The 26,780-nt window shown below is 43.4% G+C and overlaps 1 protein-coding gene across 1 annotated transcript in view; it reads left to right on the top strand.

Moving 5' to 3' along the window:
* Positions 1-26,780, top strand: part of DOK6 (docking protein 6) — a 371,981-nt gene that overhangs the window by 192,661 nt on the left and 152,540 nt on the right. The window contains exon 3 of the mRNA XM_029064409.1: positions 6,095-6,209. Within this exon, the coding sequence (XP_028920242.1) occupies positions 6,095-6,209 (115 nt within the window). The remainder of the gene's footprint in view (positions 1-6,094; positions 6,210-26,780) is intronic.

The following is a 26,780-nucleotide window of genomic DNA, read 5'->3' as shown; positions in this document are numbered from 1 at the left end:
TTGCCCTTGCCTTCACTATTGCTATTTACTGCTGGCAGTTCCTGAATCACCGCGATTCCTCTACCCTGTCACAATGTGGATCAACAACGACGATGAACACAGGCTTTTCAGAGATATACTGTTCTGACATCTGTTGGAAGTGGTTGGCTGCAGCCCTAAATGTCAATTTTCCAGGAGAGCAACTCTTTTATCTGAACTATGTAATCAGTAATGGAGCCTGCACCCATCAGAGAAGCTAGCCGACAGCACGCACCTTGGATTTGGGTGACCTGCTCATTAGATAAGGTTTCTCAACCCACCCTGTTATTAAATCATCTTAGAGGGCCGGGAACAAAATATATACAACAGAAAGATAGAGAATGTAGAATCTGGGACAACTGCTTCAAGGCCACTTTACTTTGGAAAAGCCCCATTTAAGAAAGGCTTTAGGACAGATGAGCTAATGTTGTTCTTTAGGGGACTTAAAACAGGAAAGGGGTTTTAGAATCAAAGAACCCTCTCCTCTGTTTATAGATCTACAGAATATATTGAAATGAAGATATAACAACAATAATAATAATAATTGTGATATCCATTAAATGCTTACTATGTGCCAATCCTGATCCTAATCTAATCCTAGCTCTGCCACTTGTCATGGGATCGAGGCTGTGAGCCCCACGTGGGACAGGGACTGTGTCCAACTTGATTTGCTTGTATACACCACAGAGTTTAAAGCCTTAGTGCCTGGCACATAGAAAGTGCTTAACAAATACCAACATCATCATGTGCCAGGCACAGTACTAACGCTGGGGTAGAAAAGATAAGCAGGTTGGACACAGTCCTTGTCCCATATAAGGCTCATAGTTTTAATCCTCATTTTATAGATGAGGTAACTGAGGGGACAGGTGATGGAACCAGGAGTAGAACCCAGGTCCTCTGACTCCCAGGCTTGTAATCTTTTCACTATATCCGGCCGAGATCACCCAATTCTCATCTTGCTCCCTGAAAGAGCAGAGTAGCTAGAAGCAATGTCTGCCTTCAAGGAGCTTACAATCTAGTGGAGGGAGACAAATATTAAAACAAGGTACCCGTAGAAGGTATTAAGAAAATCCAATACGTAGGTGAGGAAGTGCAGAACCCAGTGCAGAGGTGGTGCCGAAGTGGCTATAGGGGAATGTAAATAGGGAGATTAGAAATTAATCAAGGAAGGCTTTCTGGAGGAAATGCGACTTCAAAGGGGCTTTGACAATGGGGAGAGCTGTGGTCTGGCTGATTTGAACAAAGGAGTTCCTGGCAGGAGGAAAGGTATGAACAAGGGGCTGGCAGTGGGAGAAAGAGAAATTAGTAGCTTGACTGGAGAGGAAGGAATCTATCTGTGACTTCCTATTGGCATAACTATCATTTGCCCAATTTCTGATGGCAAACTGTGTTTCAGTCGAACCTGATACAGTGTGCTTGCTTTCATGCTCAAAATTGATGCAGTTTTGATCCATTTCCTCAAGACTGCTCAGAAACTGTGTCCCGCTAGAACTTTGGCTGCTCTTTGGCCACAAATGATGATGGGGGAAAAAGAGATTCCTAACAGAACTTATATCTCTGACCATAGAGATGTTTGGAGAGTACTTGATAAGGGTTGGTAGACTTCTGATGCCTTTTTAAGCTTTTAAATCTGACCTTTCATTTTCCTAACCTGGTCCATGTGGACATGCATGGTATTCATTTTGATTTAAACTGTGATGGAAGTTAATAGTTTAGGTCATTTTAATCATTCTTCCTATTTAAAATAGTAATAATAATGTTGGTATTTGTTAAGCGCTTACTATGTGCAGAGCACTGTTCTAAGCACTGGGGTAGATACAGGGTAATCAGGTTGTCCCACATGAGGCTCATAGTCTTAATCCCCATTTTACAGATGAGGTAACTGAGGCACCGAGAAGTGACTTGCCCACAGTCACACAGCTGACAAGTGGCAGATCCAGGATTCGAACCCATGACCTCTGACTTGCAAGCCCGGGCTCTTCCCACTGAGCCACACTGCACACACACTTCTGTTTGTGCTATGTTTCATGTGCCCAATGGCTACTGTCAGACTCAGAGTTGACCACCGATTTTCACACATGGCAGCGCCTTCAATCAACACTGTCTACCATGGAGCTTGGCTCTCCCTCTGAGGTTCGTGAGAATGTGGCACTTGCTCACTCTGGGAGTCTGAAGCTGGAACGCACTGGCCATCAGTGATAATTGTGGTATTTGTTAAGCACTTACTATATGCCATGCACTGCACTAAGCGCTGAGGTGGATATAAACACTGGGTTGGACAAAGTTCCTGTCTCATGTGGGGCTCACAGTTAGTATTTGTTAAATGCTTACTATGTGCAGAGCACTGTTCTAAGCACTGGGGTAGATACAGGGTAATCAGATTGTCCCATGTGAGGCTCAGTCTTCATCCCCATTTTACTGATGAGGTGACTGAGGCCCAGAGAAGTTAAGTGACTTGCCCACAGTCACACAGCTGACAAATGGCAGAGCCGGGCTTCGAACTCATGACCTCTGACTCCCAAGCCCGGGCTCTTTCCACTGAGCCACACTGCTTCCCCACAGTCTTAATCTCCATCTTACAGTCGAGGTAAATGAGGCACAGAGAAGTGAAATGACTCGGTCAAGGGCACACAGCAGACAAATGGCAGAGCTGGAATTAGAACCCATAACCTTCGGACTCCCAGGCCTGTGCTCTATCCACTACACCATGCTGCTTCTCATCAGCCCTGCGTGGTCTGCCCTGTCCCTTTCTGCCCCATCCCTGAGACAATCATATTTCTTGAGCGCTTACTATGTGCAGTGTGCTGCACTAAGTGTTTGGGAGAGTACAGTTCAACAATAAACAGTCACATTCCCTGCTCACAATGATCTTACAGTCTAGAGCAGAAGACAGACATTAATATAAATAAATTACAGATATGGACATAAGTGTTGTGGGCTGGGCAGGGGGATGAATAAAGGGAGCAAGACAGGGAGAAGCAGAAGGGAGTGGAAGAAGAGGAAAGGAGGGCTACTGCACTGATTGCCCTGCCTCCAACCTATCTTGCCCCTGTCCTTCACTATCTACCCTATGCCGCCCTCTCTTGCCATGTTCTATCCCTCTTGGTCTCTTTAAGCTTAACACAGTACTCTGCTCAGAGAAAGGACTCATTAAATGTCACTAGCATTGAATACAGTGCTTTGCCCCGCCTCAGGGTCACACCTGGAGAGTTTCCAATACTCTAACAGTCTTGGCTTTGGGAGGGAGAGTCAAGCAGAGGCATACCCATTCCATTCCTAACTTGGGCTGTGGCTAGTGAGTGGCAATTTGCTACAAGTCAAAACTCACCCATGCTGGGCAGCAGCGCCATGGGAAAGAGTAGAGGGCAGAGACTGGAGTTTACTACGTGGAAGGAGAGAATGGTAAACCACTTCTGTATTTTTAACCAAGAAAACTCTATGGATCCACTACCAAGACGGTAGCAGGTGGAACGCAGAGCGTTCTGGGAGAGATGTGTCTGTGGTGTCACTATGGGTCGAAAACGACTCGATGGCATAAGACATTGCTTTGCACACAGTAAGCCTTCAATAAATACGACTGAATGAATTATTTGATCATCAATGACCTGAGTCAGGGCCATGGACTGGTACCACTCAGTACCTCCCATCTTGCTCCATCACTGGCTCCAATCTGAGTCAGGTTCTCTAGAGATCAGGACCAGATGTCCTGTGGTTGGTGGGGCAACTAAAACCCCCAAGTAGGTCCCTGTTCTCTGGTCCACTTCCATCTAAACAGTGTTTGGATAGGGGATGAATAAAGGGACAAAATCTGGGTGATGCAGAAGGGAGTGGGAGAAGAGGAATTGAGGGCTTATTGTCAGGGAAGACTTCTTGAAGGGGATGTGCCTTCAGTAAGGGTTTGAAGGTGGAGGGAGTAATTGTCTGACAAATACAAGGAGGGAGGACATTCCAGACCAGAGGCAGAACACGGACGAGAGGTCGGTGGCAAGATAGACAAGATCAAGCTATAGTGAGTAAGTTGGCATTAGAGGAGCTAACTGTGTGGGCTGGGTTGTAGTAGGAGAGCAGCAAGGTGGGTTGTAGTAGAAGGGCCAAGGTGATTGAGTGATTTAAAGCCGATGGTAAGGAGATTCTGTTTGATGTGAAGTTAGATGGGCAACCACTGAAGGTCCTGGAGGAGTGGAGAGATATGAACCGAACATTTTTGTAGAAAAATGATCTGGGCATCAGAGTGAAGTATGGACTGGAGTGGGGAGAGACAGGAGGCAGGGAGGTCAGCAAGGAGGCTGATATGGTATTCAAGGCAGTATAAGTGCTTGGATTAAAGTAGTAGCAGTTTGGATGATGAGGAAAGGGAGAATTTTAGTAATGTGAAAGTTGAACCAACAGGATTTAATGATGGATTTAATATATGGGTTGAATGACAAAGAACTGACAAAGATAATGCCAAGGTTATGGGCTTGTGAGACAGGAAGGCTGGACCTTGGAGTCAGAAGGACCTGGGTTCTATTCCTGACTCTGCCACTTGTCTTTGGTTGTGACCTTGGGCAAGTCAATTCACAGCTCTGTCCCTCAGCTGCTGCAACATGGGGATTAAGACTGTGAGCCCCATGTGGGACATGGACTGTGTCCAACCTGATTAGCTTCTCCTAACCCAGCGCTTAGTGCAGTCCAACACATAGTAGAGAAGAAGTGTGGCTTAGTGGAAAGAGCCTGGGCTTGGGAGTCAATGGTCATGGGTTCGTATCCCAGCTCTGCCACTTGTCAGCTGTGTGACTGTGGGCAAGTCACTTAACTTCTCTGTGCCTCAGTTACCTCATCTGCAAAATGGGGATGAGGACTGTGAGCCTCACGTGGGACAACCTGATGACCCTGTATCTACCCCAGCGCTTAGAACAGTGCTCTGCACATAGTAAGCACTTAACAAATACCAACATTATTATTATTATTGTTATTACAAGATGGGAAAATCAGGGGGAGGACAGAGTTTGGTCGGGAAGGTAAAGAGTTCTTAATCGCCCTGATTTGCTTCCTTTATTCACCGTCCCACCTTGCCCCAACCTGACAAGCATATGCATATATCTGTAATTTATTTATTTGTATTACTGCCTCCTGCTCTAGACTGTAAGCTCGTTATGGGCAGGGAATGTGTCTACCAACTCTGTTATATTGTTATACTGTACCCACCCAAATATTTAGTAGACTGCTCTCCACAGAATAAGTGCTCAATAAATGATTGAATGACTGTCTGGCCCCCTCCTGAGGCATGTAGGGAATGCTGTATCTGTGACAGTGGTTTAGGAATGATGGTCCCTCTCATTGGGAAGGGACTTAAGTGGAACAACAAGCTTACAGCCTAGAGCAGGAGGCAGATAATACAAATGAATAAATTACGGATGTATACATAAGTGCTTGTGGGGTTAGAGCAAGGGGACTTAAATAAATGGAGCAAGTCAGGGTGATGCAGAAAGGAGCTGAAGAAAAGGAAGTGAGGGCTTAGTCAGGGAAGGCCTCTTGAAGGAGATGTGCCTTCAATAAGGCTTTGAAGCAGGGGAGAATAAATTGTCTGTTCGATATGAGGAGGGAGGCCATTTCAGGCCAGAGGCAGGACACAGTCGAGAGGTCAGCAGCAAGATGGACAAAAGCAGGGTACGGTGAGGAAACTGGCATTAGAGAAGTGAAGTGTGTGGACCCAAGGCCTGTTGTTTCCAGAACAGGGTAAACAGGGAGAGAAAGTAGTGCGGTTTGACAGCAATGAAAATCACTGCTCATTACTCTTGGAAGTGGGCAGGGAAGAGTGCCCTTTTCTAGGAAAAACCAGAGTTCAAGGAGAATCACTTTCCTATTTTTGTTTATGCAGCATTTCAGGTTGTTGGGACAAATCCCATACTCCAGTTGTAACACCCTAGGCTCACTTACAGTTTCAAAGAAGCCACAAGGAGACCCAATTCTGCCATTCTTGAGAGAGCTGGCAGCTAACCCCTGCCACGCCTACTCATTAGACATTTGGGAGGATCTAGTGAATGTGCTCGAGTAAGCATCGCACTCATTAAAACGTGCCTTTCTCCCTTTCCAGGTAACCGAACTGCACAACATTAAAAACATCACTAGACTGCCTCGGGAGACAAAGAAGCATGCAGTAGCAATTATCTTTCATGATGAGACGTCAAAGACATTTGCCTGTGAGTCAGGTAAGCAATTACAAGTGTATTTCCAACTTGCAGTGATGGAGCTGCTTTTGAAACAGTGGCCCAGGTGGATTAAGATCCCACCCAGAGTAGGATGCCATAACTCCATGGGAATGGGCTCAACTACAGGTATATAATAATAATAACTGTAGTATCTGTTAAGTGCTTACTGTATGTCAGGCAATTCACTATGCACTAGGGTGGAAATAAGCAAACCGGGTTGGACACTGTCCCTGTCCCACAGACTACTGTGTCAGCCTTCTCTCTGACCTCCCTTCCTCCTCTCTCGCCCCACTCCGGTCTATTCTTCACTCCGCTGCCCGGCTCATCTTCCTGCAGAAACGATCTGGGCATGTCACTCCCCTTCTTAAACAACTCCAGTGGTTGCCTATCGACCTCCGCTCCAAACAAAAACTCCTCACTCTAGGCTTCAAGGCTCTCCATCACCTTGCCCCTTCCTACCTCTCCTCCCTTCTCTCTTTCTACCACCCACCCCGCACGCTCCGCTCCTCCGCCGCCCACCTCCTCACCGTCCCTCGGTCTCGCCTATCCCGCCGTCGACCCCTGGGTCACGTCCTCCCGCGGTCCTGGAACGCCCTCCCTCCTCACCTCCGCCAAACTGATTCTCTTTCCCTCTTCAAAACCCTACTTAAAAATCACCTCCTCCAAGAGGCGTTCCCAGACTGAGCTCCTCTTCCCCCTCTACTCCCTCTGCCATCCCCCCTTTACCTCTCCGCAGCTAAAGCCTCATTTTCCCCTTTTCCCTCTGCTCCTCCACCTCTCCCTTCCCATCCCCACAGCACTGTACTCGTCCGCTCAACTGTATATATTTTCATTACCCTATTTATTTTGTTAATGAATTGTACATCGCCTTGATTCTATTTAGTTGCCATTGTTTTTACGAGATGTTCTTCCCCTTGACGCTGTTTATTGCCATTGTTCTTGTCTGTCCGTCTCCCCCGATTAGACTGTAAGCCCATCAAACGGCAGGGACTGTCTCTATCTGTTGCCGACTTGTTCATCCCAAGCGCTTAGTACAGTGCTCTGCACATAGTAAGCGCTCAATAAATACTATTGAATGAATGAATGAAAGAGGGCTCACAGTCTTAATGCCAATTTTACAGATGAGGTAACTGAGGTATAGAGAAGTTAAGTGACTTGCCCAATGTCACACAACAGATAAGTGGTGGAGGGGGGATTAGAACCCAGATCCTTCAATTCCCGAACCCATGCTCTATTCTCTAGGCCACCCTGCTTCTTTACAGGCATATTTAGGAAAACTCTGAAAATGATGATTTTTCGGTGATTAGGGTCCTAGTTTATGATCTGCTGGACTCTGGAGAGTGATCCCAGTGTCCTTGAGGTTTCATCCAAGCTTTCAAAATTAAGGAAGCGAGGACTGGGGAATACCACAGTTTCTGTGGGGGCAACACGGATCTCGCCCACCACCACCACAGACTTGTGCTAAGGCAATACTATTGCTGTCACTGCAATAACAATGGTGTTATTTGTTAAACATGTACTATCTGCCAGGCACTATACTAAGTGCTGGGGTGGATACAAGCATAGTGAGTTGGACACAGTCTCTGTCCCGGTTGGGGCACACAGGCTCAATCCCCATTTTACAAACGAAGTAACTGAGGCACAGAGAAATGAAGGAACTTGCCCTAGGTCACATAGACAAATGATGGAGTGGGATTAAACCCCATGACCTTCTGACTCCTAATCCGTGCTCTATCCACTACGCCATACTGCAAAATCTCCAAACATATGGAAGCTGAACTTTGAGCAATTTGTAGCCCACAGTGGTTCTCAGTTCAACATATAGATCCACTTCGTGGGATAGATTTTGGACTCCAGTTCACCAAACAGCAGAAGCAATGAAACTATTGCTTAAGCACAACTGGTTGCCTCTTTGAAAGCTCTGTCATAGATAATTCAAGTTGGCTCCTGAGACGATCCGAAAGCTCCTTTTCAATCCAGGGATTTGTTCACTTTGTAAGGGACGGAAAGCAGATTCTAGGAAGGCCGGCCAGGTTGGCAGGAATTGATGGCATGGGTGGAGTTGAAACAGCTTAAATAAAGCTGGATTGAAATAAGCATTTGACCAAAGTGAAAGATCTGCTCATATAGCTGACAGACACTGAAGTTCCCAGAATAGGGGGATCATCAGAATTTTTCTCATCCCTGAGAAGATACAAAATTTGGACTCTGCTAACAGGCAGAGTCTACAAGCCTGCAGCGAGACAGACTGAGCCACGTGAAAATATTGAACGATTTGAGTAACTTTGCTAGGAAGGTTTGCACAGACGTTTGTTACATGTAGCAAACTGGATATGGATCGCCAAATCCATTACCAACTGTGCAAATGTCATGGGTCTTTTTTCTTTTCAATCAGCAGAAAGATTTTTGCTGCCTTAAATGGCTGTGAGGTTAGCATCTATAAAGCAGTTTCATTTTTACTAGGCACTGAAGTTAAATTGTATTTTGGGATGCCATTTCCCCTACATAGAAAATCCTTTGCCCTTTATAAAAAATCACTCCACAAAGGATACAAGTTCTCCCTTAGTAACTCGCTTTGCTATTTATGAAATGGCCCCTACCTACCAACCTACCTGTGGGTGGTATTAAAGTCTCATTTCAGAAAAAAACACACTGCTTTCAGTTTGGGGGAAAAGAATAATCTGAAATTGTGTTTAAGTATCTGGAAATCTCCCTTAGCTATTTCCATTTAGTAGTCTGTGAAGCTAATAGTGTACTCTAACAGTTTGAATATCTTTTACCATTTAAGCATGGATCTGTGTCGTGAATTGCCAAGATACATCATTCCAAAGGATACTGTAGACCCTGAAACAGAAGGCTTTTCTGATTTTACTCTTCTGAAATAATCCATCATCCTCATTTCTCCCTATTGGCTTTACAAACCCAGGCACATCTCCTCCCTGACTAAACCCTCATTTCCTCATTTCCCACTCCCTTCTGTGTGGCCCTGATTTGCTCCCTTTATTCAACCCTCCCTCAGTCTCACAACACCTGTGTACTTGTCCATAATATATATATATATATATATTAATATCTGTCTCACCCTCTAATCTGTAAACTCATTGTGGGCAGGGAATGAGTTTATATTATACTCTCCCTAGCACTGAGTACAGTGCTCTGCACACAGTAAGCACTTAATAAATATGATGGATTGATTGATTGATTTAAAGCTGGGGCACATACCTCAGAGCCTCTGGAAATGGAGTTCTGCTACCACAACACAGATCTCCTGGTGAGGAGCTGTCTTGCTTGTGCGACTTAACACTAGTTAGCTGTGTTCTAAAACCTCTTTGTCAGTAATCTTGTCTTGCAATTTGAGGTTGAGTGTAACTTCTAGGTGGCAGTAAAGAAACTGCAGCTTCTTGAGGATGGGGCCATGTCACTTCTTGATTTAATAATGATAATAATAATGATGGTATTTGTTTAGTGCTTACTATATGTCAGGCACTGCACCAAGTACTGGGGTGAATACAAGCAAATCAAGTTGGACACGGTCCCTGTCCCATGTGGGGCTCACAGTCTCAGTCCCCATTTTACAGATGATATAACTGAGGGACAAAGAAGTGAAGAGACTTGCCCAAGGTCACACAGCAGACAAGTGATGGAGCTGGGATTAGAACTCATGATCTGCTGACGCCCAGGCCTGCATTCTATCCATATGCCATGCTGCTTCTCCTAGCTCTTAGAACAGTGCACTACACCAAATAGGATAATTTTACAACTATGACAGGATGTAACTTCTCTAATAAATTCAGGTCACCATCATTTTATGTAGAGATGGACACCGAACAGCCTAGCAGATCTTCAATTTAGTATAGAACTTGGTGTCCCTTTTTTCACCTGTCACATTCCCCAAACTGTGCTGATCATCTTGATAGTGTTTTCTACTTCTTAGTGTATCTGTAGCAAACTAGCAATGAGGAGAGGACTAGCTCTCTATAAGCAAAGACTTTGAGAAGATCAGGATACCCTGAGGGGGACTTGAAAACTGAGACAGGTCCTGCTTGAGACACATGTTTTAGTTCAGCAAGATGTTGACTTAGTGGAAAGAACATAAAACTAGGAGTCAGGGAACCTGGGTTCTAGTCCCAGCTCTCCCATTTGCCTGCTGGGTGATCTTGCACAAGTCACTTAACTGCTATGAGTCTCAATTTCTTCACCAATAAACCTTTTTTCCCCTCTCTGCTTGACTGTGATCCCTGTGTGGGTCAGGAACTGGGTTCAAACTGATTATCTGCCATATAAAAATAATAATAATTATATTTAAATGCTTACTATGTGCCAAGCACTGTTCCAAGTGCTGGGGTAGATACAAGGTAATCAGGTTGTCCCACGTGGGGCTCACAGTCTTAATTCTCATTTTACAGATGAGGTAACAGGCACAGAGAAATGAAGTGACTTATCCAAGGTCACACAGCAGACAAGTGGCAGAGGCAAGATTAGAACCCACGACCTCTCACTCCCAAACCCATGCTCTTTCCCCTAAGCCATGCTATAGCCTATTTTAGCCCTACTGCTATTATTCATAATAATAGCAATAATGGTACTTAAGTTCTTTCTATTTGCCAAGCACTGTTCTAAGTGCTGGGGTAGGTGCAAGTTAATTAGGTTGGACACAGTCCCTTTCCCACCTGGTGCTCCCAATCTAAGTAGGAGGGAGGAGGATTAAATCACAGATGAAGAAACTGAGGCACAGAGAAGTTAACTGAATTGTCCAAGGTCACAGAGCAGATATGTGGCAAAAGAGAGATTAGAAGCCAGGTCCTCTAACTTCTAAGGCTGGGCTAATTCTGCTAGACCACAATGCTTCTCTATTAGTCCAAGATAGTGGACATTGGGAATAAATAATACAAATTCCAAATACCTGGTCATGTCACAGGAAAGAAAACTTGGAATTATCATTACCTGCTCTATTAAATTAAATGCAGTGACTGCGAAGAAGCAAAGCAAAATGTTCATCTTCATGAGGAAGAAGAAACAAAACAAAAGGTAAAACTTTGCCAATGCATAAACTAGGAGAGCCTTACTCCTCAAATATTGAAAAGAGTCCTGGTTTCCACGTTTTAGGAAAAACATAATAGAATAGAAGTAGGTACACTAAAGGGGAATGAAAATGATCAAGAGTGTGGGGAAACCTCCTAATGAGTATAAACTGAAACTCTTTAGATCCCTTGCCTGGAAAGATGAAAGATGAGAGAGGACGTAATTGACAGAACCTAGGAGAGTTTGGATCGGGGAACACAAAATTGTTGCTCATCAAATCCCATGACAAAGGAACCCAGGAGCATCCACTGAAGATGAAAGGCAGGCTCAGAACAAACAGGAATTTGTTACCGCAGGAAATTAGTAATAGTGGTTTTTGTGATGGCCAAGTTGAAGCTAAACCTAATAATGAGGAGACGGGTTCTTGGGATAGAATAATAAGCATTTATTTGGGTCAATCACCAAGCTTTCAGAGGACAATCAAGCCCTGCCTCACATCACCATGTACAAGTGATGTGAGAGCCTGCTTTCTTCCACCCCTGCTGGGATGCAATTACTAAAGTTAGTTTTGGAGAGTCCCCCTTTTCAGGCTCTTATTCTCCCCACCTTCAAAATCTTATTGAAGACATATCTCCTCCAAGAGGCCTTCCCCAACTAGACCCTCATTTCCTCTTCTCCAAATCACTTTAGGGCTGCCCTTTCACTTGTATTTATACCCTTTTATTCACCCTCCACCAGCCTCACAGCACTTATGTCTTGTCTTATGCCGTCGAGTCGCCTCCGACCCATAACAACACCAAGGACACATCTCTCCCAGAACGTCCCACCTCCATCTGCAACTGTTCTGGCAGTGTATGCTTAGAGTTTTCTTGGTAAAAATAAGGAAGCAGTTTACCACTGCTTCCTTCTGGGCAGTAAACTTGAGTCTCCTCCCTTGACTCTCTCCCATGCCACTGAGGCCTGGTGCAGGGGAGTCTTGACTTGTAGCAGATTGCCTTCCACTGGCTAGCCACTGCCCAAGCTAGGAATGGAATGGATATGCCTCAGCTTGACTCTCCCTCCAGTAGTACACAAAAGGGACTGGTAGAGTAAACTCTCCAGAAGCGACCCTGAGTGGGTGGGCACTTTTGTTATGTATCCATAATTCATTTATTCACATTAAAGTCTGTCTCCCCCTCTAGACTGTAAGCTTGCTGTGGGCAGGGAACATGTCTATCAACTCTGATGAACTATATTCTTCCAGGTGCTTAGCACCGTGCTCTGCATACAATAAGCACTCAGCAAATACTTTTAAAGGAATGCTTAGGAATCCATAATGTTTGTAAGCCAATATCATCGATTTTCCAATGGCACTCACTTCCTTCTACAGCCCAAAGGTTTGCATGAAATATCCACTTTTGGCCTTTAAGATACAAAAACAAGGTAAATTATATTAAAAAACAAGGCAGGAAAACCTATCTTCAGCCTTCAGAACTACTACTTAAGGGGGTCTGTGATCAGGAACAGTCATACCAGAATGGGCAGTTAGGGAACTCAAATGAAAATGTTTTCTAGCAGGATGGGTGTATTGTAGGTATGTGGAGACTGTAAGCTCACTGTGGATAGGGAATGTGTCTACAAACTTTGTTCTATTGTAGTCTCCCAAGCACTTAGTACAGTGTTCTGCATACAGTAATCATTCAATAAATATGATTGATTGACCGAATTGATAGAACGCTTGGACTTTGTGCCCCATGTGGGAAAGGGATGGTGTCTGACCCAATTAACTTGTATCTACTCCAGCATTTGGATCAGTACTTGACACATATAAGGTGCTTAATGAATACGACAACTATTTACAATTGTATGACTATTCATTCATTCATTCAATAGTATTTATTGAACTCTTACTACTTGCAGAGCAATGTACTAAGCGCTTGGAATGTACAATTTGGCAACAGATAGAGACAATCCCTACCCAATAACAGGCTCACAGTCTAAATGGGGGAGACAACAAAGCAACACAAGTCATATGTTGTGAGCCACAGGACTGAGAGGACATTCCCTTAAGGTTTGTTGTGTACTACATGAGAAGCCCCGGGTTTCTCTGACGGTCAGGAAAACTCGAGGGATCAGAATCGTAAGATCTGCACCAGAGTGGATCCTCTCTGTGTCATTGATAGGCCCTTCTCTCCGTACCTACAATAGTGGTAGCATGTATTGAACTCAAGCAAGAGACACATTCCCTGCTCACCTGAAATTTGCCCTCTAAAGGGGCTATTATGCAGCCAAAATCAACAGCAGGTTCCAGCGGGGGTTGGATGAATTCCAGAATATTCGTTCATAATGAGTATTAGAGGGAGAATTAGGGATGAAGAAAGGAAAATGCAAGACTGTTAGATAGTTAATCACTCAATCGATGGTATTTATTGTGCATATACTCTGAACAGGGCACTGTGGCACCCTAAGAGAAGCAGCAAGGCCTAGGCTAGGGGATAGAACACAGGCTTATGAGTCAACAGGACCTGGGTTCTAATAATAATAATAATGTTGGTATTTGTTAAACACTTACTATGTGTCAAGCGCTGATCTAAGCGCTGGGGTAGATAGAAGGTAATCAGGTTGCCCCACGTGAGGCTCACAGTCTTAATCTCCACTTTACAGAAGAGGTAACTGAGGCACTGAGAAGTTAAGTGACTTGCCCAAAGTCATACAGCTGACAGGTGGCGGAGCCAGGATTACAACTCATAACCTTTGACTCCTAAGCTCGTGCTCTTTCCACTTAACCATGCTGCTTCTCTTCGAGCTCCCCCACTTGTCTGCTGAGTGACCTTGGGCAAATCATATTGCTTTTCAGTGCCTCAGTTAACCTCATCTGTAAAATGGGGATCTGTGAATCCCGTATGGGACATGAGCTGTGCCCAACCTGATTAGCTTGTATCTAGCCCAGGATTTAGCTGAGTGTTTGGCACAAAGTAAGTGCTTAATAAATACCATAAAAAACTAGGATGGACTGAAAACACTGTGGCAGCCTAGGCAAAGCAAAGCATTTGAACGTGTGGAGAGAAGCATGAATTGGAAAGAGCAGAATAACTCCCTTGGCAATTGACTAGATTCCCTACGTTCCAGAGCTGGTCCTGTTGGGATGCATGTCAAAGAGCCAACCATCGCATGCTTCCTCCAATTATCTTACATCCACTGGCAGAGAGAGAAAACTGGTCTGAACCAGCAGTGACATTTCTTACGTTCTTATCTGCTGTGAAAAACAATTCAGTAGACCACAGATTATTTCACAGGTTTCTGGACTGAATCGGAGACAATTTCCCAAAGTACATAGCAAAGAGCTAGATTAGGGCAGATGCACATCTTGATTTGATTCTTCCTGATAGGGAGCAATTAACCAAGTTGCTAAAAGTGGATAGATTCCTTTGTGGAATGCGCATAGTCAAAATTCAAGATCCTAAGGGAAAGGAGGAGAGATATTAGCTAAATAAAGGAATGTCTTTGAAAAAGCAAATTCCATCAGCTCAAGGCATTGGTGGTAAGTGTCTGATGGGGAAAAAATGCCAAAGAGAAAAAAGAGTCTTGAAAGACAATTCTGCTGGCTCCAGAACAAACTAGGAAAAGCAGTAAGGGTGACAAAATGATAAGATGGCTTACTAGAACTCTACTGAGACTTGAAAGATGGGAGAGCAAGTCATATGATCCCAATTGCTTAGCACAGCACAAATGCATCCAGTTGGTATTGGTTGCTGTGGCTTTAGGTAAACTGTGGATTCTGAATCACGCTGAGATTGAAATTCTACTCCTCCAATCACAGCTCCCTATTGACTTCATTTGTTTTTATTTTGTGTATTGTGAATTCATTCCCTATGCTGTTTTTAAGGTTTTATTCTTTCATTGCTCACTAATCACCATCAATTATATTTCTTGAGTGCTTAATGTGTAGAGCTCTATAAAAAGCACTTGAGGGACAGTACAACACAACAGAGTTGGTAGACACATCCCTTGCCCACAGTGGGTTTGTAGCCTAGACAGATGATGACCATATCACTGTTTCTGTCTCTTGCCCCTTATTGATGTTTTAAGGTCTTATTGCTTCATTGTTTCCCATGTGTCTGTCACTAGCCTTCTCACCGATTTATATTCACAGATTGAGCCCCACAAGAGACAAAAGTCCGTGTCAAATAACACCTGTATACTCTTTCCCAGCACTTAATACTGTGATCTGCAAACTGTAATAGCTTAATAAATACTATTACTATGATTAGTCAATAAATGCCACTACCACTGCTAGTATTATTATTAGAGAAGCATCGTGGCTTAGCAGCAAGAGTATGGGCTTGGGAGTCAGAGGACATGGGTTCTAATTCCAGCTCCGCCACTTGTCTGCTGTGTGACCTTGGGCAAGCCACAACTTCTTTGTGCCTCAGTTACCTCAACTGAAAAATGGGGATTAAGACTGTGTGCCCCAAGTGGGACAACATGATTACCTTGTATCTATCCCAGTGCTTGGAAGAGTGCTTGGCACATAGCAAGTGCTAAACAAATACCATTATTATTATTATTATTACTATTATTACTGTTAATATTACTACTACTACTACTAAAAGTGATTAGGCCAGATCCCTAAAGAATGTTACAAGAACTGCTGAATGCTGAGGATTCCGTTCTTAAAGAACAAAGCACAAGAAGATGTGCAGATGGTAATTCCGAGGGCTCATTTATTTCTTTATTATTATGGTATATGTTAAGTGCTTACTCTATGCCAAGCACGGTGCTAAGACCCACCTGGCACTCACAGTCTAAGTAGGAAGGACATGCAAGTGATTGTAAAGTACTTCACTGAAAGACAAGTAAATAATTAGTAAACCGTTTCGAATCAGCCAGGCACCATGGGATGACGATAAGCCTAAAGAAATCTCAGGTGAAGTATCAACCTGCAACGGAAAGCTATATATAATAATAATGTTGGTATTTGTTAAGTGCTTACTATGTGCAAGGCACTGTTCTAAGCGCTGGGGTAGATACATCATCATCAGGTTGTACCACGTGAGGCTCACAATCTTAATCCTGAGGCTCACAATCTTAATCCCCATTTTACAGATGAGGTAACTGAGGCACAGGGAAGTTAAGTGACTTGCCCAAAGTCACACAGCTGACATTCTTATTGGTAATGCAGAGCTAAAAGCTGTGACAGAATTCTGTCACCTAGGCAGCACACTGACAAACAGAGCCTACCAACATCCTTCAGGAGACTGCCAAACAGAGTGTGGTGGTCATAAACCAAGACCAAACTCCCAATTGGAAAGGCTGGAAGGCCGAAAAGGATGGGAGCCAGAATACCCACCCATGGGATCCCTCTTATCTCTCCTCTAGCACTGACTGCTTGTTTGATCATTTAACATCTCTGTGCTTCAGTTTCCTCATTTGTGAAATAAGGGTAAAATATCTGTTCACCATGACTCATAGATTATGAGTCTCATGTGGGCCCAATTCTGTTTCTGGTGTGATCTCATATTTACCCCATCACTTAACACCATGTCTTGTACATAGTAAGTGCTTAATAAATGCCATAACAAAGATAGGAAAATGGCTGTAGAATAGAATCCAAATGGACAAATGAAAGAGTCATGAGGGAGCCATCACCAATCCAGATGAGAAAGACTGACGACCACAATCGACAAAGTCCCAGAGTTCATGGAAGAGCAAGGAAAACCACAATATAGATACAAGTTCATCTTATCCTTTCCTACTTTTACATCAACTTTTGGTCTAGTCCTGATTCCAGAGAATGTAGAAAAACCCTTCTGGAATGTCTTACACCTCTGAAAAATGGTGTACCCAGCCAATTTTCTGGAAGCAGCATGGTGTGGTGGATAGAGCACAGGCCTGGAAGAAAAAAGGTCATGGTTTCTATTTCTGGCTTGGCCACTTGTCTGCTGTGTGACCTAGGCCAAGTCACTTGACTTCCCTGTGCCTGTTACCTCATCTGCAATACAGGGATTGAGACTGTGAACCCCTCATGGAACAGGAACAGTGTCCAACCTGATATATTTGTATCCACCGCAGTGCTGCTTAATACAGTATGTGGCATATACTAAGTGCTTAAATACCATAATTATTGTTACTTTCTACAAACTGTAGAAACCATTCAAAATCACCTGCTCTTCTCCAGGCTAGAGAAAGTGTCAATGGAGTGCCCCAGAAAAGAATTTTGAGTCAGTTAGTAAGTCCCTCTGTCATTTGAAAGGTGAGGTGCACTGAGCCCTTTAGAGCCAAAGCAGAAAATCCAGTAGCCTTAATTAATATAATGTGAAACCTATGGATTTCCATATTTCTAACTTGAAAGCCTCACATAGGCAAGAAGCTGTACAGTGCCATAAACCTGGTTTCATCCTTGACTCCGCTGTCTCATCCAACCCACATATACAATCCGTCACCAAATCCTGCACCTCCCACCTTCCCAACATCGCCAAGATCCAACTTTTCCTCTCCATCCAAGCTGCTACCATGTTAATGTAGTCACTCATCTTATCACACCTAGACTACTTCGTCAGTCTCCTTTCAGACTTACCAACATCCTGCCTCTCCCCTCTACAGACCATACTTCACTCCGCTGGCCAGATTATCTTTCTGCAGAAACGCTCTGGGCATGTCGCTTCCCTCCTCAAAAATCTCCAGTGGTTGCCTATCCACCTCCATATCAAACAAAAACTCCTCACTACTGGATTTAAAGCTCATCATCACCTTGCCCCATTCTACCTCACCTCCCTTCTCTCCTACATCCCAGCCCACACACGCCACACCTCTGGTGCTAACCTTCTCACTATGCCTTGATCTCACCTGGCTCACTACCAACCACTGGCCCACATACTACCACTGGCCTGGAATGCCCTCCCTCCTCAAATCCCCCAGACAATCACTCTTCCCCCCTTCAAAACCCTCCTGAAGGTGTACCTCCTCCAAGAGGCCTTCCTAGACTAAGCCCAACTTTACCTCAGCTCCCACACCCTTCCGCGGCACTCCAACTCTCTCCCTTTGCTCTTCCCCCCTCCACCCCCCCACAGTGCTTATATATGCATCTATAATTTTATTTATTTATATTGAAGCCTGTATTGTACTTTCCAAGAGCTTAGTACAGTGTTCGACATACAGTATGTGCTCTATAAATATGATTGAATGAATACCATTAGGCGAGGGAAACAAGAATGCTCTGAGAAATACTTTAAGGTACCAAAATTAATGCTGACACCAAAAGCTGTTCTGTACAGTGCTCACTACAGCCACAAAGGATCCTTTCTTCACAAAGCCCCCATGCAGACAGAGGTCTTTTCACATCAAAGCTGAATTTCAGACATTAACAGTCACCTGAATAATTTCAGCATTGTAATGAACTCCCTGCAGGGGAAGGAATATCCACTATTTTGAGAGTTTGGATTCCAAGTTTCAATGAAGATTTCTTGAAGAGGGGGAGGTGTCCCTCAGAAAAAAAGGCAGAAAAAGAGATTTGGATGAGCTAGAAATTCCTTATTGTGAAATCTCTAGGTGGATGCCCAGTGATTTAAGAGATGGTAATTCTGTGAAAACCCATCAACTGTGAGGTAAAGCACTCTTCAGCTTCCACATTCCTTGGGACTCTTTGGAAGAAAACCCTTTCTGATTGCAGGACACCTGAAACTTTGGCTGGTAAAAAATCCTCAAATATTTATGTCCAGTTACCTGGTCATAGATTACTAAGAAATGGAATCTGTAAATAAGGGATTTATGAGGACTAGGGTAACTGTGGCTTGGCTGGAGGTAGGGGATAGACTAGATGACTTCTCCAATGGATATTTATGAGTTATAGTATTTGTAAAGTGCTTGCTTTGTGCTAAATGTTAAGGTAAATGAAAAGTAGCATAGCCTAGTGATCCAGCACTTAGCACAATGCCTGGCACATAGTAAGTGCTTAACAAGTGTATTAATTATCATTATTATTGTAAAAACACGGGCCTGGGAGCCAGAGAACCTGTTTTGTAATCCTGGCTCTACCACGTTTTCTGTGTGACCTTAGACAAGCCATTTTACTTCTCTGTACCCTAGATACCTCATCTCTGAATGCAGATTAAGACTGTTAACCTCATGTGGAACCTAGATTTTGTTCAACTTGATTATCTTTTAATAATGATAATGTTGGTATTTTTTAAGAGCTTACTATGTGCAGAGCACTGTTCTAAGGGCTGAGCACTGTTCTAAGTGCTTTTATCTACCCTAACGTTTAGTACAGTACCTGCCACATAGTAAGTGCTTAAACAAATAGCAAGAAAAAAAAAAGAGGTAGACATAAGATTATCAGATCAAATACAGTTCTTACCCCTATCTGTTGCTCCCAATCTACGTTATCCCCCTTTGCAAATGAGAAAACTGAGATCTAAGAGATCAAGTGACAAGTCCAAGGTCATACGGCGGGACTGTGGCCAGACTGGGCTTAGAACACAGTCCCATGTCTTTTCCACTCAGAAGTCCTCCCTTCCTGAGTTGCAGACCCGAGGATAGAGCTCCCTCCTGTCCAGGCCCCCAGGTGTCTGGTCCCTACCCTGAGCCTGTGGCTATTACTGACTCACCGCACAGAGGTTACCTGGGCCTCCACCAAACCTGCCGGCTACTGCTGGTCTCCTGCTCCCTCAGACCTAGAGTGCTCAGGATTGAAAGCCTTCCCCCTCTGGCGAAGCACTGATGAGCCACCTGCTTTGAGCTGAGACTGCAGGGCTGCTCTCAGTTCCTGGTAGCTTGCCCAAAGGCTGTGACTGCTTTTTGCACTGAGGATGCCAGGGTAAGCATTGTTTTGATTGCCTTTATGTGTGTGTATATATATGTACATATGTATTTATTTACGTATTGCCCATGAGGTTGAGAAAAGCACTTTTTCATTTTCAAGTCTGCCACAATCTTAATAGAAATTTCACTCCTTTCTTTCCAGAGCTTAGACTTGTTTACAAATTTGGAAATGGTGAATAGGTAGCCCTGAATTTTTTATCAATGATAATAACTGTGGGATTTGTTAGATGAAGCATCCTCCTCTGGCCTGGCACATTCTCCCTCTTCAACTCTGATAGACGATTACTCCCCCTCCACCTTCAAAGCCTTAATGAAGGCACATCTCCTCTAAGAGGCCTTCCCTGACTACTCCCTCCTTTCCTCTTCTCCCACTCCCTTCTGCACCACACTGATTTACTCCCTTTATTCAGCCACCCCACTCGGCCCCACATCACTTATTGTACATATCCATACTTGATTCATTTATATTGATGTCTGTCTCTCCCTCTAGACTATAAACTCATTGGGGGCGGGGAATGTGTCTACCAATTCTGGCATATTGTACCCTCCAAAAAGCTCAGTACTCTGCACACAGTAAGCACTCAATTTATACCACTGATCGACTGATTGATCATATCATAGTACCTGTTCCACTTGGGCTCATAGTCTAAATAGGAGGGAAAGAGTGGGTTTTTTTAATCCCCATGTTATTCATGAGAAAACTAAAGCCCTGATAAATTAAGTGACTTATCCAAGGTCACATAGCCTTCAAGTGCTGTTTTGTAAAGTAATTGAACACATTAAAGCACAAGAACAATGAGGATTAGTCATTGTCACTGTTCATTAATTATTTATTTGAATGTCTTTCTCCCCTCTAGATTATAATCTCGTTGAGGGTAGGGAACGTGTCAACCAACTCTGTTGCAGTATACTCTCCCAAATGCTTAGTATAGTGTTCTGCACCTAGTAAGTGCTCAATAAATACCACTGATTAATTAAAGCATTCTGATTGTGAAAAATATCTAGATCTAGGTCTAACTAAAGACCATGAGTCTACGCTGTATCAGCCCCATGGTATATTAATCCCAAAACTGTCTACAGCAGAGCAACAGCTACCCGCATGGATACCCATCCTCATGGTTAAGGATGGGCCATCCAATAAGACTAACTATCCTCTCTTTTTCACCTACACTTCATAACCTTTTCCCTGCCACAAAACACAGATTTATGTAAATCCACCTTTACCTATGGGTATATAGTTAGCCTGTCCAACTTCCTCTGATAAAAACATTCCATAATTTTATCACCCACTGTGTGAAAACGTATAAAATGTATTCTTTTAAATAATTCAATTCCTCACATTTTGGGGCACAGACTGATGAGAAATAAGATTCATGGTAACATTACCACAGCCCATGTTCAGCTGCTAAGTCTTCAAAGTTTCTGGGTCAGTTTGGAATTTAGATTTTTGTGTTTTCCTGAGGACTTTAGTTGTGTTATTAATGATGTTTCCAGAGCCTCTGTTGAGCTCTGAATATTATTTAATGACAATTTGCAACTAGACATTTCTTGCAAAACCTACTTATAAGGAATTATCTGTGGCTTTGAGAAAATATATCCAGGAACACGATTTTATTATTTTGTCATCTGGAAGGTTTTATTTGGATTTATGTTGGCCTTAAGAAGGCTGATTTCACCTTCAATTATAAGGGAGCAATATCTTTAGCTTTAAAATGAAATTTTCAATCAAGTGTTTTCCTCACATCCAGTAGGAATAGCAGACCATTTTCGGTGTCTAAAATGTCAGAAACATAAAGAGGGATCAGGGCAGAGGAACATCAGACTCTTGTTATATTCAGGTGTCTGTGCTTTCTGGTAGTTGATATGGCACTAACCCTGAAGAGCAGGAGAAGGGGAAGACAGTATGGGAACAAGTCCAGAACTGGGGCAAGGACAGTAATGAGGACAGAATGGAGATGCAAAAAGGATTGGAGAGGGAGGAGGAGTTAGGAGAGGAAGGAGGTGGGGGAGGCTTTTTCCTAAAGCCCCATGGGTGGCCATTCACCATCTCCTCCCTGCCCCATACACAGACCACTCCCCACTTCACCTTCTCCAGTGAAGTACAGGAGATGCTTCAAACCCGCTCCCCTATTCAACTGCTGTTTGATCTTGAAAAAGTAACTTAATTTTTCCATACCTCAGTTCTTTCATCTGTAAAATGGAGGTTAAATAGCTGGTCTCTCTCCCCACTTAGACCATGAGCTCCAAGTGGGAGAAGGGGTGTGTCTGATCTGATTGATTTACTCCAGCACTTTGCACAGCGCTTTGTACCTAGTAAGCATTTAAAAAAACAAAATCATGATTATTATTATTACTATTCCCTGAGTGATCAGGCTTGTGATAACTTTGCCTTCACTAAAGACCAGACCTGATAAATGCCTTCATCAATTATTCAATCATTATTCAGCACCTACTGTGTGCAGAGCACTGTACTAAGCTGGAAAGAGTTTGGCGGTGACATAGATGAGATGGGATACAGTGAGTAAGCTGGCGGCAGAGAAGTGGAGTGTTGCCGGCCAGGCTGGAGTAGGAGATCAGTGAGGTGAGGTAGGATGGGGTCAGCTGACGGAGTGATTAGTAATAATGAAAAGTTGATATGTATACACATTAAGAAAAAAGGTATGATTGGCTGGGTTTCTCATCAGCTGCTAAAAGCACCCTGAAAGGAATTCCTGCTAATGCTTCCAGTTCTATGTTTTCAGTGAAGAGACAAGCACGTTGTGATGTCTGGGCACCACCCCAAAGACAGCCAAAATCTATCTGACTCATGGGAGGATGGAGGACCTGACCCTCAGCTGAGTGACAGGACACATAATGGCATTGCAAATCAATCAGTGCTATTTATTAATTAATGGTAGGTGGTTTAGGGACTGATTCCAATAGCCAGGAACCCCTGTCCAAGTCACAGAGTACTGAGACCCGGCCCAAGCACCTTCCATCCCTTAGCACCACGCTTGGCTTCCCAGCAAGAACAAAAGTATTACAGTACCATTATCAGTAGATCTAGTTTCAGGGAAATGGATTCTCACATTGCACAATCTCATTGAACCTAAAAAAAATCCCATTGCTATGTCGTAGCCCTGTTCATCACTGTGATGGTTGAAGGTTGGGCTCCCTTCTAGACTGTAAACTCACTGTGGGCAGCAAATGTGTTTTTTATATTGTCAAGTTAATTTTCATTCATTCATATTTATTGAGCACTTACTGTGTGCAGAGCACTGTACTAAGCAGTTGGAAAGAACAATTCAGCAACAAATAGAGACAATCCCTACCCAGTGACGGGCTCACAGTCTAGAAATGCTCTGGATAGAACTCGGGCCTGGGAGTCAGAAGTTCACAGATTATAATCCCCACTCCACCACCTGCCTGCTGTGTGAGCTTGAGTAAGTCACTTCACTTCCCTGGGCCTCAGTCACCTTATCTCTAAAATGGGGATTGAGACTGAGAGTCCCACATGGGACAGGGACTGTAACCAACCCATTTTGATTGTATCCACTGGAAGGCCTGTACTAAGCACTGAAATACCACAATTATTGCTCTTCACACAGTAAGTGCTCAGTAAATAACACTGCTTGCTTGATTGGTAGGGATGCTAGGTGGGAGGCCTACTAGTACATGTTGGGTGCCTTCTCAGATCAAAGACAACCACCCAGTGGAAATGGTCACAATGCCTAGAGGACTGATTTTTCTACCCCTCTGCTGTGCATCTGGGGGGTTCCTGATGAGGCTGAGTGATCTGCTCTTTCCAAGTCCCCTGCTTGGAGACTCTGAAAGCCACAAGCTGACCTGGAGCAAAAGCAAGGATGATGTCACAGAGGGGCAGTGTGCCAGTATTTTTTAGAACAGACCCAGCTTTTTACTCTTTCACATAAACTGCCTTGCTGAGAGAAGAGTCAGGACATACCTAAACACGTATTTATTTCCATTCCTTTTCTTTAGGTGTAAAGGAACAACTCTAAAGGATTTAATTCAGTATTTTGTTTCTGGCTAAACTGCCTATTTCTTCTACAGTTTCATGATCTCACTGCTGTTTTTCCAGTCAATCTGGGTCCGGGGGTACTCACAGAACTTCACACCTGAGAGAGATCCCCCTCATCAGGGCCCCATTTGGGTCTCAGTTCCAAAAGATGATCAAACCTATTGCTAAACAAAAGTGGTTCCATGGAGGAGCTGGGAAACTCACCAGCAAAGTACAATAGCCACTGTTTATCTCATGAATGTAAATTCATCCTTGTGTTCAGAAAAAAATAGGCCCTCAGTATCAGGTGTTCCTGAATCAAACCAAGTATCATACTAGTGATACCATTTATTAAGTGCTTATTCTGTGCAGCGCACTGTACTAATAATATACAGGTGGGAATTAGACACCCTTGAGGAGCTCACAGTATACATGCTTCTGAAAGAACTTCATTCTGTATTTTAACATTGCTAACATTAAACCCAGAGCTACAGCCAGAAGTTCAGGTTTTGCTAGCTCTGACCTAATAGTAATAATAGATATTTGTTAAGTGCTTAATATATGCTAAACACTGTATTATGTGCTGGGGCAGATACAAGAAATCAGGTCCCACACTTTAAGTAGAAAGGAGAACAGATATTTAATTCTTTTTTTGCAGATGAGGGAACTGAGGCACGTAGAAGTGACTTGCTCAAGGTCACATGGCAGGTAAATGGTGGAGCTGGGATTAGAATCCAGGTCCTCTGACTCCTAGGCTTGGGCTCTTTCCATTAGGCCACACTGCTTCTCTGTTCTTTACCAGAAATTACCTGCCATTGCACTCAAAGCCCATGTAGGATCTAGCTGGCTTCCAAGTTCCCAGGTAGAATATCCCATTCATCCAAAGGTTTTTTCAATTAATCAATTAATGAATGATATTTTGGCTTACTGGACAGAATATAGGCCTGGGAGTCAGAAAGTCATGGGCTGTAATCTCAGGTCTGTCACATGCCTGCTGTGTGACCTTGGTCAAATCACTGCACTTCTCTGGGCCTCAGTTACCTCATCTGTAAAATGAGGATTAGGAGTGTGAGCTCTATGTTAACATATCTGTAAAATGAGGATTAGGAGTGTGAGCTCTATCTGAGACAGGGACTGTGTCCAACCTAACTTGTATCTATCCCAGCACTTGGGACATACTAAATGCTTAAGTACCCTAATTACTATCACTGAGTGCTTACCATGTGCTGATCAGTGTAATAAACTTTCATTTATTCAATCATATTTGAGCACTTAGTGTGTGCAAAACACTGCACTCTAACAAAGAGCTTACAGTCTAGAAGGTGGGGGAAGATGTATCAATACAAATAAATTATAGATATGTACATATGTGCTGCAGGGTGGGGGTGTTGGAGAACAAAGGGAGACACAGAAGGGAGTGGGAGAAGAGTAAAGTAGGGGCTTAGTCCAGAAAGACCTCTTGGAGGAGATGTGCCTTCAATAAGGCTTTCATGGTGGGGAAGAGGGGGAAGGAGTAATCTGACAATTGTCTGTAAAATTTGAGGAGGGAGGACATTCCAGGCTAGAGGCAGGATGTGGGCTTGTAGTTGGCAGCGAGGTATGTTTGGGAGAATACAATATAAAACAGTGTTGGTAGATGCAATCCCTTCCCTCAAGGAGCTTACAGTTGACAGGGTGGAGGCAGGCATAGAAGTGGATTAAGGATGGGGAAATAGAGTATAAAGATATGTAAAATGATTATGGTAATAATTATGGTATTTATTAAGAATTTATGTGCAAAGCACTGTACTAAGCCCTGGGGTAGATCCAAGAAAATTATGTTGGACATAGTCCCTGTCCCACATGGGGCTCAGTCTAAAAATAGAAGGGAATAAGATTTAATTCCCATTTTACAGATGAAGTTGAGGCCCAGAGAAATTATGTGAGCTGACCAAAGTCACACAGCAGGCAAATGGCAGAGCTGGGATTAAAACCCAGGTCTCTGACCATATGACATACACACACACACACACACAATGTGGGACAGGGGTGAGAATTAAAGTATTTAAGAGGTATAAAGCCAGGCTTTTTCTCCTGCTGATCAATTCTGTTCTTGTACAACACAGTGTAGCTTGCTGATGTTCACCCCAGGACCCCAGTCCCACAGCACTTACGTATATACCTTTATACTTGACCATTTCCCCTATTATTAAGTGCTGTCAAGTCATTTCTGATTCGTAGTGACTCCATGGATATACTTTCTCCAGAATGTCCTGTCCTCTGCCATATTCTACAACCTTTCTAACTGTTCTTCCATTATCATTGTTATGGTTGCTATATATCTAGTTGCCGGTCTGCCTCCTCACGTTTTCCCTGTACTTTTCCTAGCATTAGTGTCTTCTCCGGAGAATTAGTCCTCCTGATTATGAGTCCAAAATATCTAAGTCGAGTCATTTGACCTTCCAAAGACCATTTTGCTTTAATTTGCTCCAAAATCCATTTGTTTGTTTTTCAGGCAGCCCATGGTATTCGCCAAGGCCTTCAAATAAAACCACATTTCAAATGAATAGATGTTCTTTTTATCCTTTTTTTCACCCCACTGTACAGTTTTCAGATCCATACATTGTCACTGGAAACACCATAGAGTTGACAATTTGCATTTTTGTGGCTATTGTTACATCAATACATTTCATGACTTTTTCCAGGCTCTTCATAGCTAGTCTTCCTAACATTATTTATTCTTTGGCGTATTTCTTGGCTACTAGTTTCTTTAT

The sequence above is a fragment of the Ornithorhynchus anatinus genome, chromosome 5 (genome assembly GCF_004115215.2).
Source record: "Ornithorhynchus anatinus isolate Pmale09 chromosome 5, mOrnAna1.pri.v4, whole genome shotgun sequence".
In the NCBI taxonomy this organism is placed as follows: Eukaryota; Metazoa; Chordata; class Mammalia; order Monotremata; family Ornithorhynchidae; genus Ornithorhynchus; species Ornithorhynchus anatinus.
This window is presented reverse-complemented; position numbering and strand designations above follow the sequence as displayed.